The sequence below is a fragment of the Carlito syrichta genome, unplaced genomic scaffold, assembly GCF_000164805.1.
Source record: "Carlito syrichta isolate Samal-C Ts95f unplaced genomic scaffold, Tarsius_syrichta-2.0.1 Scaffold316198, whole genome shotgun sequence".
NCBI classification, from domain to species: Eukaryota; Metazoa; Chordata; class Mammalia; order Primates; family Tarsiidae; genus Carlito; species Carlito syrichta.
The window spans coordinates 1,123,808-1,137,946 of NW_007260294.1; the positions used below are offsets into that span (position 1 = coordinate 1,123,808).

The following is a 14,139-nucleotide window of genomic DNA, read 5'->3' on the forward strand; positions in this document are numbered from 1 at the left end:
AGGAAGTCACTGAATGCAAGTTCACAGGCTCAGATTCTGAGGGAAATGAGAGTCACACTCTGTAATTACTAATACTACTAATACTACCACTATTATTCTCACCACTGTGTAGCGTTTACTGAGTGATTTTTTTTTTTTTTTTTTTTTTTTGCAGTTGGAGTCTCACTGCCGCCCATTCTGGAGTGCAGTGGCCACTCCCGGCCACCGCAGCCTCGACCTGCTGGTCTCTGGCGATCCTTCCGCCTCAGCCTTCCAAGTAGCTGGAATTACAGGCATGTGCTACCACGCCTGGCTAATTTTTTTGATTTATTGTGGAGATGAGGTCTCACCTGCCCAGGCGGGTCTCGAACCTGCGGGCTCAGGCAACCCACTCACCTCAGCCTCCCAAAGGCGCGGGATTACAGGCTGAGCCACCGAGCCCGGCTGAGTGGTTTTTTTTTAAGTCAGGGTTTCACTGTCACCCAGGCTGAAGTGCAATGGCACAATCGTGGCATACCACAGCCTTGACCTCCTGGCCTCAGGTGATCCTCCCACCTCAGCCTCCTGAGTAGCTGGGACTACAGGTACACGCCACCATGCTTGACTAATTTTTTTATTTTTCTGTAGAGACGAAGTCTCACTAGTTACACAGGTGGGTCTTGAATTCCTGATCTCAAGTGATCCTTCTGCCTCAGTCTCCCAAAGTGCTGGGATTACAGGTGTTAACTACTGCGTAATTTTTACTCACCAGACACATTTAAATTCTCAGCCTTTTAGACACATAAACTCATAATAAACATGTGAGCGAGGTTTTATCATTATCAGCATTTTATGAATGAGGAAACTTAAGGGAAGTCAGACAATAATCCAAGATGATACAGAGAGATGTAGGTAGTCTCTTCACAAAGATCTATCTGATGAAAGAATCTTTCATGACTTAACCATGTAGAGACTGGGAGTAGGGAGACCAGGTAGGAAGCAATTTCCTGATATAAAAAGAAGTCAAGGGCATGACATAATGTAAGTGTCACACCCACATGTTAGGATTCTGAGCTGGTGCTAGTGGGAGTCTCTTGCTGGTGTACATTTCACTGGGTTTAGCAGCTAGATGAATTAGCAGCGATTTATTGGGCTTGATCTTGTGTGGTTGCCAGGCTGGAAGGCACTTTCATGTGAGAGGAGAGTCCAGGGCAGGTGCTGGCTGAGTCTGGTTCTGCACTTGTCCATACACTCTGCCATAGGGCATGCAGACAGCACCATTGACCCACTGTGCCAGGCCATGTTCAAGGAATGACAAAGTTGATATCATTCTCCAGGTTCCCAAATTTCTTCTAAGGAATGATGCTTGAGTGGCATTCTGCAAACATGGCAAGTTAAAGTGTTCTTGTTGAAGAAGTCCAGGAGATCAATGCAGAGCTGCATTGAAACCTCATAATTTCTCCCTTTCCCCCCAGTTCCATTCTGCTACACTCAGAAAATCACCCTAGACATCTATGCTGCCACAAGACCCTAGCACTGCACCTCTGTCTTCCTCATGGTGGATAATGTCACTAGATAGCATCTAGATCCATGCAGGTCTCTTCATCCCATCCACATGTAACCCTGGTCCACTGGACCCCAAAGAAGCATCATGACCGGGAGCCAAGGGCTCTAGCTTTTTTTCCCTATGCCCTGCATGAAATACATCTTTCAGAATTGCAAGCCCTGTCCCCACAATGTAGGTGGGCAGGTGACACAGACAGGGGAGAAAAGAAATGTGGTCTCTCTGTGGTGGCGTTTCTGCCCTTTCCATTTCAGTCCCTGTAACACAAGCATCTCATGGACCCTGCATGGAAATGAAACCAGTGACCTGACCCCTGCTGAGGTAGGCGGGGCCTCACCCACTGATGCTGGCCTTGCCCCAGGCCTCCCTGGGGAATATGGTCAGCTGACCCAGCAGGCAGGAACACTGGCCCTTGAGGAAAGTGTCAGATAAGGTTCCTGTGTGATTCCTGTACTCCCAACAAGTGACCAAGCTGAGTTACGTGTCTCATGGAGCTTGGATCTGGATTCTGTGCACACAGCAGGGTGTGCAGAGGATATGCAGAGGATATACACACATGGGCGGAGGTGGGGCACCCTGCCTAGCTTTGTCTCTGCATGATCACTCATGTGCTCTTTGTTGTTCGAATATGGAAGGGGACTAAGGGCTGCAGGCACTCACCCATGTGGTGGCTGAGAACAGACTAGTCATGGAACATGATGTCCTTTCAGATCTCCTGCTCAACAGCAGGACCACACACTGCTCTTATGCCCCTCTAACAGCTCTGCCTGAAACACCCCCTTCTTTCTCCACTTGTCTAAATCCCAGGAGAAGTCATGTCTGAACTGAAACAGACCCCCCCACCATGGATCTCTGAGAGCATGTGCGGCTTGCCCTGTCTCACTCAGCCCCTCTAAGCCCACTCGGTGTTAGATCCAGAAGCCCTTGGTGGGAGGCAGTGGTTAAGAACCTGCCTTGGAATGCTGAAGGACCTGGGTTTGAGTCTCCACTCTACCATGTCCTTGCTGAGTGAGTTTTAGCAAGTCACTTCACTTTTCTGAGTCCCCATTTCTTCAAACATAACCTGAAAATAATACCAGCAGCTGTCGCATGTGACTGTCATGAGAGTGAAATCAGATAAAGCCCTGAGCAGTTGACACAGAGCTTTGCATATAAGAAGCACTAATCAAAAGCTAGCTAGGACCATGATTCTCAATAAAAGCAGAGATTACAAGAAGGCAGAAATGGTGCTGTGCATATGGGCCTAAGACTAAGCATTCCTGCTTCTCTCATCATTACTATGTCATTGTCACTGCAGAAGGGAACACAGCATGTTGTTAAGAATGTAAGCTCAGACATCAGACCTTTGGGTTCCAACGGTGGCCTCACTGCAATGAGGCAGATACCTCTGCACATGTTACTTGTCTGCTCAGAGCTTGGTATATTGTCACCTAGTTGAGTTAGCAGTTCAGCAGGTTGGCTTTTAGTAAATTTGCCTGCTTTTGTACTGAATGCTGACTCAAGACCCTTTTCCTACCCACAATGAGGAGTTTTAATCCTGGGAGTGTATTTTAGAAAGATTGTTTGGGTAGATGCCCAGAGGAAAAACTCTAGGTGGCCAAGTGAGGAAGTAGGAAGACTGGCTAGAAGGTTAAGAACAGGACAGGTGTAAGATAATGGACACATTTGAGAGTAAGGAACAGAGGGGAATAGCCTGTGTTGGAGGATCAAGAGTGGAAGTTGATAAAGGTGGCAGTAAAGGTCAAGGGTGAAAGTTGATAATAGTGATGACAAAGGTCAAGGGTGGAAGTGATAATGGTGATGATGAAGGTCAATGGTGGAAGCTGATCATGGTGATAAAGAAGGTCAAGGGCAGAAGCTAATCACAGTAATGATGAAGGTCAGGGGCAGAAGCTGATAACAGTGATGACGAAGGTCCAGGGCAGAAACTGATCATGGTGATGGCAAAGGTCAAGGGCGGAAGTTGATCATGGTGATGATGAAGGTCAAGGGTAGAAGGTGATAATGGTGATGTTGAAGGTCAAGGGTAGAAGCTGATTACGGTGATGGCAAAAGTCAAGGGTGGAAGCTGATCATGGTGATGGTGAAGGTCAAGTGCGGAAGCTGATCATGGTGATGGTGAAGGTCAAGGGTGAAGTTGACCATGGTGATGAAGGTCAAGGGCAGAAGTTGATCATGGTGATGGTGAAGGTCAAGGGCGGAAGCTGATAAGGGTGATTGAGGGTCAAGGGCAGAAGCTGATAATGGCAATGGCGAAGCTCAAGGGCGGAAGCTGATCATGGTGATGACGAAGGTCAAGGGCAGAAGTTTATCATGGTGATGGTGAAGGTCAAGGGCAGAAGCTGATAATAGTGATGGCAAAGGTCAAAGGCAGGTGTTGATCATGGTGATGGCGAAGGTTCTGTGTAAGGCTTTCAGGATGCTAGTAACAGATCATCTGGTAGGCACAAATGACTTGGGATATGTGAAAATAATGAGTTAGTGATTAGTTTAAGATTCTGTGGAACACCTGAGTGGGCCTGGCTGGAGAACGACGTGAGAGTCAGGAGGAAGACTGGGTTAGAAATGTAGACTGTCCATGCTGCGGCTGAATTCCTCACAGTGAAAGAGATCTCCTGCAGAGAGCATACCAGGAGGAAGAGTGGAGGGGGAGAGTATGACCGCAGGCCTCAAGGGCACCTGAGGAAAAAGAGGTCTTGGAGAACTCAGGGAACTAGAAGACAGTAGAGTTGAGCGGATAGAATTCACTGGAAGGAAGTTGTTTCTATGGGCACAGAGAAGTCAACTTGGCTGATTGATGCAGATGAAGGCCTAAAAACAACCCCAGGATTTGACAAATAGGAAATCAATAGTGACCTTAATGAGAGCAGTTTCTGGGGCACCGTGGTCTAGCTCTCTGCCTGGCACCTAGCACATAGCAGGTACTCAATAAATACAAATAACTGAGTGGATAACTTAAGCTGAAACCGCAGTAAAATGAAAAAGAAAACCCACATGCATGGAGAAGAAAACTAGGTTAGTAAACATATCCAGAGTGGAGGAACACATCTCTCTTACTATTTTTTAAAATACGAATACCATGAGAACACAAGCCCAGTGTGTCTCATCCCAGTAACAACTCTTACCTGGAGAGACCAGTCCATGCAAGTAACTACTCGATGCTTGGACCAATGCTCATCGTAGAACTGACGATTGAAGGAAAGATTGGCTCCCGCCTGGACATCCCTAGAGGGTCGAAACATGAGAGGTAAATGTGACGCCTCAGAACAGGCTTCCTCCCTGCTGTGCATCCTGACATGCAAAGTGTAAACTTTCTGAAGCCAAATGTCTATCAGACTGTCAATTCTAATCCAAAGACATAAACTAAACATGGACCACTTTATGAACAGCTCTTCCTAACCTGGTCCAGAGATGGCTGCACATGTTCCAAGCCTGGTATGAAATGTCAGATGCTCTCAGGCTCCCCCTAGGCTTCCTTTCCCTCACCAGTTCCCGCCTGAAGCTGAGTTTCTTAGAAATCTCCCTGCTTCCAAGGGAGCACAGTATACCAGGGGATTCTCTGATATCAGTTCCATTTTCACTATCCTCAGCCCGGAAATGAGATGCTCTTTGGAGTCACCTATAAATTCTGCTCGGTTGTGGCAGGAACCTCCTTACTAAAGGTAAGTGACAATCTCCACCATGAGGCAGGCATTGTGGGCGGGGTGGGGGGAGTCATCAGACTTGTCCAGGGGCTTATCATGCCTGCCACGGACCAAAGCAGCAGTTAGGTCTAGGAGGGTGACACTCTGACTGGGATCTATTTGGCTGAAACTCAATGAGCCAGAACCTGTTCTCCGAGGAAACCAGTGCTGGTCACACAGCTACCCTACAAGGCTGGGCACTCAAATTGAGTCATTCTTGTTCCATGCCAGCAGCTACTGAATTCTCATAGAAAGCTGCCTGAATTGCTTGGGCTTCAGTCCCGAAATCCATCACTCTTCCCTTTCCCCTGCTCATCTGTCCCATCTGTTGGCTTGGGCCACAAATCATTAATCTTACACGGCTTGTTTTCAGACTAGGCGACCTGACTGCAGACAAGTTATCTAGGCTCTCATTAGTTCACCTGTGATGACTTTTTTATGGCCCTGCTAATCCTTCCTCAGCTACACCAATCACAAACTTAGGCGAGAGATATACACACCCAAGTCCTGCCAGGAACCTGGGAGAGTACTTGGCCAGACATCCTGAGAAAAATGGGACCACAGAAGCAGCTAAGTCACAGAGTGATGACTTTTTAAAGCAAACTAACATTGCCGTGCATATATACTCAAAATATATATATTCATATATATTCATATTGCTGTTTCTTCAAGGTCGTCTAAGATGCTGCCAGCTACTGAGGACCTTTTCAGAGCATTCTTTTGAAACTCTTGGTTCCATTTCTTTGAGCATCCTCAATGATAAGTCATTGTCCTTGAAGAATGTATTTGAATTTTCGAAAATCAGGTTTGATGAAAAAGGCAAGTGATCCGACCTTCCATATTGTTCTTGGTTAAAGAAATCTGTGACTCTTAGCAGTTACATTACGTATGTTGTGAAAGGCACATAAAATGCCTCCTATGAGCCCATGACAAAGGTTGACAGCTACTGCTTTTTTCCAATGCATATTCTACAGTCACAGAGAAGGTCACTGGGGATATTGTCTAATAAAAGCAATCAATAAATCAATAAAGATTAGGCTTTAAAAAATCTGTTAACACAGCCTTGCATATATGTTTCCTGAAAGGCAGCTATATATACACATAATCTTATGGTACCAAAAAGAGGCAAAAATTTCCAGTCATCAGTTAAGTTCTTTCATATCTCATGTTTATTTTCTTCAGTTTCCTGTTTGCTGAGACATCAAGAATAGCTCCAGTGACCATAACACACAGCTCCTTTGCTGCTTATAGGAACGCTTCTCAAAGGAGAATGAATGTATGTGGCTCTGCCAGACTATCACCTGGACCACTCCCCAGATATTAAGTTCAAAAGCATTTCACGGAAGCACCTGATAATTACAGGGAAACTCTAAGCCAGAAGTTATAACCAAAACCCGTAGTCAAAGCTGTCAGCAAGATCAATCTCACCCGCCTCTGATTTGTTAAATGTGGAAGTTGCCTAGTCAATACATGAATAAATTGAGAAGCAACAGATAACTTGTGCTATTTTTAAAAATATGCACACAAGAAACTAACCCATCTTTTTCCTCTAACTCCCGACCGCTGTAGTCAAAAAAGATGTCGGAGTCTTCAGCCAGGGCTCTTTCAATGACCCGTATCGTGCGATCAAAGAAGATGAGGAACTCCTCGGAATGAAGAATCTGCTGTTTTTCTTCCTCTGTCAGTTCCCTTGGAGGGGCTTGGCAATTTTTTTTTTTGTAAAAGAGATGGTTAGGAAAGAAAAAATGAACAAATAAAGCTTAAGGGACTCCAACTCTTGAAAAAGACTGTTTATCACAAGAGAGATAAGACACAGTAAAGCAAATCATCTTTAATATCGATTCTAAATTTTTCACAAATTCACACCAAAAGCTTTTGTAGATGTTCCCATGAAAATAGTCCGTATCTGTCCTAATTACTACTTTTGAAGAGTTGAAGTTTACAAATGAAAATAGATTGGTATGTTTTTAGCAAACAGTTCTGAATGTTATTTTCTTTAGAACTAAACTTGAAGAAAAGCTCAAATAGGGCGTAATAGATACATTTATAAAATGATGTATTTATAGAGACTATTGTCAAGCTGGTAATATTACTTAATTAGAAACTATCTATAATGGGACCCATGTAGTCCCTTTCTTCTTTCTACAGAGTAAATTCATTTTATTTTTAAATGGTTAGTTGGCAAGGCTGACTGATGGCTCTGTAGATTCTATTCAAAAACTGAAATTGTCTCTCCAGACCTGGTTTCACTCACAATATCTTCTGCCTTTAAATAAGCACATGAAACAAATAAATGTTTCCATTAAACCGCCCACATTTGTTTTTTGCCATATTTTTCTAGCATGATTAATCTTATCAAACTAAGTTTGAAGATGCAAAATGTGGCAAAGTGAGTTCAAATAACTAAAAGCATGTCATGGTTTCTGAAAGTGAGCTCACTTTAGCATCATCATGTGGGAACATAAACCACTCCTTCAGTTGCAGGTTTCACACAAGACTCTGGGGAAAGGACTAGGAACTTCCCCCTCCTCACCCCCCCAAAAAGCCCCCCAGGGCAGAAACTGTCGGTGGCACCTTTGTGCTTCTCTTGGACCCAGTTAATCTGGTGCAAAGAGCCTCCAATACACGTTGATTGATTACTCTTTTAGTAGCACAGAAACGCCTGGAGTTAAACCTACTGGAAGAGGGTGGTGAGTGACAATCACAGGTGGGGTCCCTGGTAGAATCCTTCACCTCGGAGTCTCCCAAACACTTCTACAACCATCCTCATAACCAGGACCGATTTTTACCTGGTCACTTGGTCATAGGAATATTTTAAGCATAATAACTTGAAGCGTAATGTTTTGGGGAAGTGTCATTTGATTTGATGAATGGTATCCTGAAGCCACTATTCTAAGAATTCTGAACTGCCAAGAAGTCCCTCCACAGGGTCAGGATGGGGGGGGTCTCAAGTCTGCAGTGTTCTTGACATCTGTCCCTTTTCTACCTACCCTTCCCTGCCCAAGACCATAGTGCAAAGAATCTGGAGGGACCTAAGAGTCCCTATTGTACTATAATGATTCTGATACAGTTAGTCCATACCTTAGAAAATGCTCTCCAGGTAACATTAGAGCAAAACACGGTTCATCCATGACACCAGGAGACTTTTTCCTCACACAATCTACCCTAGAGTTTCCAGCATCCTAAATACAGTTAGAACTAGGTCTCTGCTCCCTACATCTCCAGAGCCCTAAATACACAAGTGTGGATTGAGACTCTCCAAGGAACCCACCGACTTCTACTGAGCAGCATTGCCCAGACACTAGTTTGAGAAGTGGTGAAGGGACAATGTGTACACTCAGACTCTGGCTCAATAAGGGGGAAGAGGTGGAGCTGTCAGTGAATTGAAGAACTCTACAAAATCAGCCTGGAAGCAGACATGTGCCCTGCCATAGGCTAGCTTTCATACTTTAATCAATTCACTGAAGCTCTCCAGGCAGTAGTTCTATCTATAAAATGGGGAAAATGATACCTAAACTCTAAGTCTGCTTTAAGGGTTAAAGATAAATATATTAGGCCAATAGTTAACCATTCAAATTAGTAATTTTGTAATAATTCATTAGTCTTCTTTCTAAAACTCCTATAGGTGAGGCATTTGAACTATCTCACTCAAGAATGCAATGAAACTACTAAATGGAACTAGGCAAAAAGGGAACACCCTACCAAATGTCAGGTCCATTTTGTTTTGGCTAATAGTGCTCCATGAATAAACAAACTTCACCAAACAGGAATACTGTGGGCCAGGAAGACTCACATGGCCTTGGCTGCTGCTCACGTCTGACTTGAGACTTGAAATTAAACCAAGAGGTGGGAATTTTCCCCTTATTTCTTTTTTTATTATATAAAAAACTTTCCAGTCTCTGTTTGTCTTTGAGCCATCTCTATTCCACCTGAATCTTGCTGTACAGGTCCATTACCTTGAATAAAAAATAGTGTCTGTGTAATTTTCTGTAATTTTTTTCCTCCTTGTAGCTTATTGCCACTTTGATCTCAGCTTTCAAGACACACAACTTCTCTCTAAGAGAAACCTAAATGGCTGATCAAAGTGTGCCCACAGAGGCCAAGTTCAGTGGGTGGGGCAGTTGCCTCTCTAGATATTATGTTTGACAATACAATGCTTGGCTTGAAATTAAATTGCTACTGAAGCAAACAGAGGATATACTTTATATTCAGCTTTGATGTCTAACGGGGGTCAAATGACGCGATTTGTGAGCACAAAGTAACCAGCTGCATGTGCCGATGAGTACTTTTTGAAAGCCATAAACAATGCTCAACTTAGGAGTAAACAGGACCACAGTAATTTTTGATTAAAAAAAATCAAAACCGCCCATACTTAAAAATCTTTAAATTGGTAAGTGTTGTGACAACAGAATGAAAACATAATGGAGCGTCCAAAAACCACAACCAAAAGTGTATTCATAGATAAAGCCCCTCCAGATGTCATATGTCATATGTCATGAAAAATGGGGGATTCATGAGATCCACAAAGTTCAAAATATAGGAATAAACAAACAGAATCTGAGCGCTTTCTCGTGGGAGGTGGGGGAGCGAGGTTCCTGAAATGCCTGTTCCTGTGCCTGTTCCTTATCCCTGAAATCTAATGAATTATTGTGAACAAGTTCACAGCATAAAAATGTAGGAATTAATTTAACAGCAGAAGGCCATTACCAGAACAAACACGGATCACCGATCATATTTTATTTTTCTTTTAATTAAGCAGAAAACACAATTACTACAAATGTTTTGTTTACTTGTTTTCACAACACAAAACATGAAGCATTTCTGTCAAGAACCAACAGCTCACTATACTGCCATAGTGTATGCATTTAAAGTGTTCTTTAAAAAAGATTATTTATGAAAAGTAGAGCACATGGCTCTAACTTACATATCATCCAAATGACAAGACAATTTTCAATTTACCAAAAAGTACTCAAGCTGTTCTACTGAGCTTGAATAACATGCATGAAATTTTCATTATTCAAAATTTAGAAGACAGTCCAATTCTATGAATCTGTGGCCTGCGAAATTAAAATCCACCATAAGTTTTCATTTGTGGTCCACTTTTAATTCTTTTTATTATAGAAATGTTCACTTCTCTTAATTTTACTTATTAAATACTTTTCTACATATCTTTCAAGATGATTGAACTTATTTGTTGTGCTTTCTGGCCCTTTCTTGTTACTTTGAATATATCCTGTGTCAGTTTCTCTCTAATTTACTCCACTTATTATACACCATATCGCTGATTTCTATGTTCTTGGGTAAAATAGTAATAAATCAAAACCATAAAAAGGTAAAATTCATAATGAATGCCACAATTTATAGTGAGTTTTCATATATCTCATTTTTATGTTAAAAGTTATTTTTAAAAACCTACTTCAGCTATATCTCACCTTGTTTCAGTAATGCAGCTTTAGATTTCAACATAAAAAAACTAAACATATTTTACAAGAATATCTAAAAGATAAAAAATAAATAAACCCATATGGCCAGGAAAAACATTTTGCTAAATCAGGGCAGTGGCTCTCACGGGATTTTTGCAGCGAAATCAGTTCATAAACAGCAGCAAGAAAACCAAGCCACACTAACAACCAAACATTCCTTTTCTGAAGCAAACATTGGGTTTATGAGTTAATTTGTATTTACGAGAGTTAAGGTCTCAATTTTTTTGAATCTCTAAACATAAAGACACCAGGACACTGACCTATAGGAATTTTCTAAACTTTGATTAGAAAGTTTATTCTACCCACTGTACCCACTGTTTTTTCCTACTCTGTTGCAGAAAAAAGGTAAAATAGTAATAAATCAAAATGATGGTACTTTACTGCTTAATGCATTTTTGTGTCACATGGGCAAAAATGTCAAAAGCTGGTGAGCTGGTGAGCACTGATTGTGTTCCCCATCACCACTTTTTTAATTTTCCCACTTCCCCCCCACAAAAAAAAATCAAACAGATCTCTCAAAAATGTGCTCCCTGGTTTGAAACCGTGTATGTCAAGTTTCAGCCCAGAGCAAGTTTTTATGACTGAGTAATAAATCCCTAAAACGCAGGGTTCAGACTGGAAGTGCTGACATGGCTCTAACTACCATGCAGTCGTGTGAATGGCGCCACGATTATATCTGCTGGAGATTCTTTCAAAACTTTGCAAAATACTGTTTTGCTTAAAAAAAAAAAAAAGGCCAGCTAGTTGGATGCCAACATAAACATGCTTTTAACCCATGACGTGCTAATTTGCAGAAAAGCCATTAATGGAGAAAAAGGCACACAGCGCAACAGTCACAGGAAATGTTCTTTCAAACTTCTTTTTGACTTTTAACATGACTTTAATCAATTCCATGAAGCATGAGTAACAGTTACCACTGAAGGGCGTTTTTGCTCAGAACATAAAAAGGAGGTTGCTTTGCTTTGCTGGAGAAGATGGTACAGAGGTTGTGCTGGGGGTGATGCCAGGAATGCATGCCAAGACGCACCAAACATGCCCTGGTCCTCACCACCAGGAAGATTTTGAAGATATTTGCAAAAAGTAAAAGAGAGTCTATTAATAGATCTCGATTTCTGTCCCTTGCTCCACCTGGGATAGTGACAATGATATTATATTTACCAGCTTTTTAAAAAATGATATTTTTTAGCAGTTTAAACGTAAAATCTCTTTCATCAAATTCGTTTAAACTCTCTCAAAAAAAAGTAACCCTTGATGCCACAGTTAAAGATGTTGACTCTTCCTCTGCCCCCAGTCATACTCCAGAATCTGACAGCAATCAAACTTCTCCATTCCTGATACCAGGCACAGTGACAGAAATAGGACCCTCTATGACAGTTCTCCAATGACTTTGCTCACCTCTCTTGCTATTTTCCACTATTTCTTACTTGTCACTTAGGACCTAGGACCTAGGTGACCATGTTCCCACTTCAAAGCTATGGGCTATGACAAAACTGAGCACAGAGAAGGCATGCACCCAAAAGCGACTGCCCATTGGGGCAGAGTCTGGTTACAGATCCAGACCCTGTAAGGCAAGACTACTAACGACAATTTAGGAAACTTTCATTTTTTAATTTTAATTTTTGTAAAGATGGGGTCTTGCTATGTTGCCCAGGCTGGTCTCAAGTTTCTGGCGTAAAGCAATCCTCCCACCTCAGCCTCCCAAAGCACTGGAATTACAGGAATGAGCCACCATGTCTAGCCTTTAGCAAACATTTACACAACACTTGCTTTGTGCTACGTATTGTTCCATACTAATCCTACTGAGTCTTATTAAAAAAACAAAACAAAACCTTAAGAGGTAGGTATTATCTATGTTTGCAGATAGGGAAAATGAGGTGAAAAAAGTTAAATTAACAGCCTGTAGAGATCACACAGCTCACAAGTAACAGAGGCAAGATTTGATTCTATGGAGTCTGGCTCCAGAGTCTGTGCTTTTTCTTTTTTGAGTCAGAGCCTTACTCTGCCACCCAGGCTGCAGTGCAATGGCACAATCACAGCTCACCACAGCCTTGACCTCCTGGGCTCAAGCTATCTTTCCACCCCAGCCTTCTGAGTAGATGGGACTACAGGCATGCACCACCATGCCTGGCTAATTTTGTTTAGCTTTTGTAGAGATGAGGTCTCACTATGTTGCTTAGGCTGGTCTTGAACTCCTGGGCTCAAGTGATCCTCCCGCCTTGGCCTCCCAAAGTTCTGGGATTACAGGCACAAGCTACCATGTCTAACCTGGACAGTATAATTAATTGCAATGGTCACTATTAATATTTCTATGTAGTTCACATGAAAGTACTTCAGAATTTTTTGACAAAATAATTATGTCTAGTCCTTTACTATTATCATTACTCCCTACTGTCATACAGTGGAGTGACTGGGATCACAGGACAACTGATAACAAGTATCTTCTATTATCACAATTTAGTAATAATTATGCTGGAACTGTAACTCAAGTTGTTACTGGAATTGCAGATGGTTTGCATTTTGTTTGCTTATAACAGTCAAGAAGTCAATGATTCTTGCTTTGGCGATTACAGTTTATGTTGCTAAGTGTAACGTATTGAACAGATCACAAAAAACTTTCCACAGAGGGATATAAGTTTAATGTTGACTTACCCCTGCACTCCCTTACGCTGGCAAAGTCAAACAAGGCAACAAGCCAGTTACTCAGTACATCGCCCACATCATACCTTCCTTGACCTCCTGCTTTTGGTCTTGATTTTCCAGCTCTGAATTATGGCCGGCTTTCGGCTCCACCATTTCCTCATCTTCTTCATCCTCTAGAAAAAACAAAGAGAAACATGCAATCTTCTCCTTCCTCCAAATCAAAGCCTTTGGCTGGTGGTGGGAGGTAGGGGTAGAGGGTAACATTCTAATCATTCAGGGCAACTTCTAAGTCAAGCAGTCCACGGCGAATGCCTGAGATAAGTGCTCATGAATGTATGAATACATTATCTCCAAAGGGGCCTCTTTGAAATCTCCCCAGGCTGCTGGGAAAAGCCCCCCGAGTGGGCACCTGCTGCCTCCACCTCCAGGCCCTCGCCACGTGGGACGTCTTGGAGTTGCCCCCTGACCCTCGGAGCTTCTTCAGAGATGGCCCGGGAGCAGATCTTAAAATGCTTCCACCTGGAGCTCATGTCCCTTGGGGGACACCTGCAGCGCAGATGATGCATTTCCAGTGGAACGCTCACCCAATTCATTTGGTTTTGACCTACAGGAAAGGGTTAAATACAGGTCTGACCCTAGGTCAAATGCCATTGGCAAGTAAACAACGAGGGGTAGGGCCCCAAAGTCAATGCCATCGGTCTGGGAGAAAGCAACCACCCCAAGACGGTGGTGACACGTTGAGAGCAGTACACGCATTAATGTGAATTTAATGAGCGCTAACCAAGGGTCCCGGGCGGGACCACGGCCAGAT

General features: G+C 42.7%; 1 protein-coding gene across 6 annotated transcripts in view; it reads right to left on the bottom strand.

Moving 5' to 3' along the window:
* DYNC1I1 (dynein cytoplasmic 1 intermediate chain 1) overlaps positions 1-14,139 on the bottom strand; it is a 293,645-nt gene that overhangs the window by 114,595 nt on the left and 164,911 nt on the right. For all 6 annotated transcript variants that reach the window (XM_008073845.2, XM_021706893.1, XM_021706891.1 and 3 more), the window contains 3 exons: positions 13,412-13,501; positions 6,742-6,904; positions 4,648-4,747 (listed from right to left, as the gene is read on the bottom strand). In XM_008073845.2, coding sequence (XP_008072036.2) covers positions 4,648-4,747; positions 6,742-6,904; positions 13,412-13,501 — 353 coding nt within the window. The remainder of the gene's footprint in view (positions 1-4,647; positions 4,748-6,741; positions 6,905-13,411; positions 13,502-14,139) is intronic.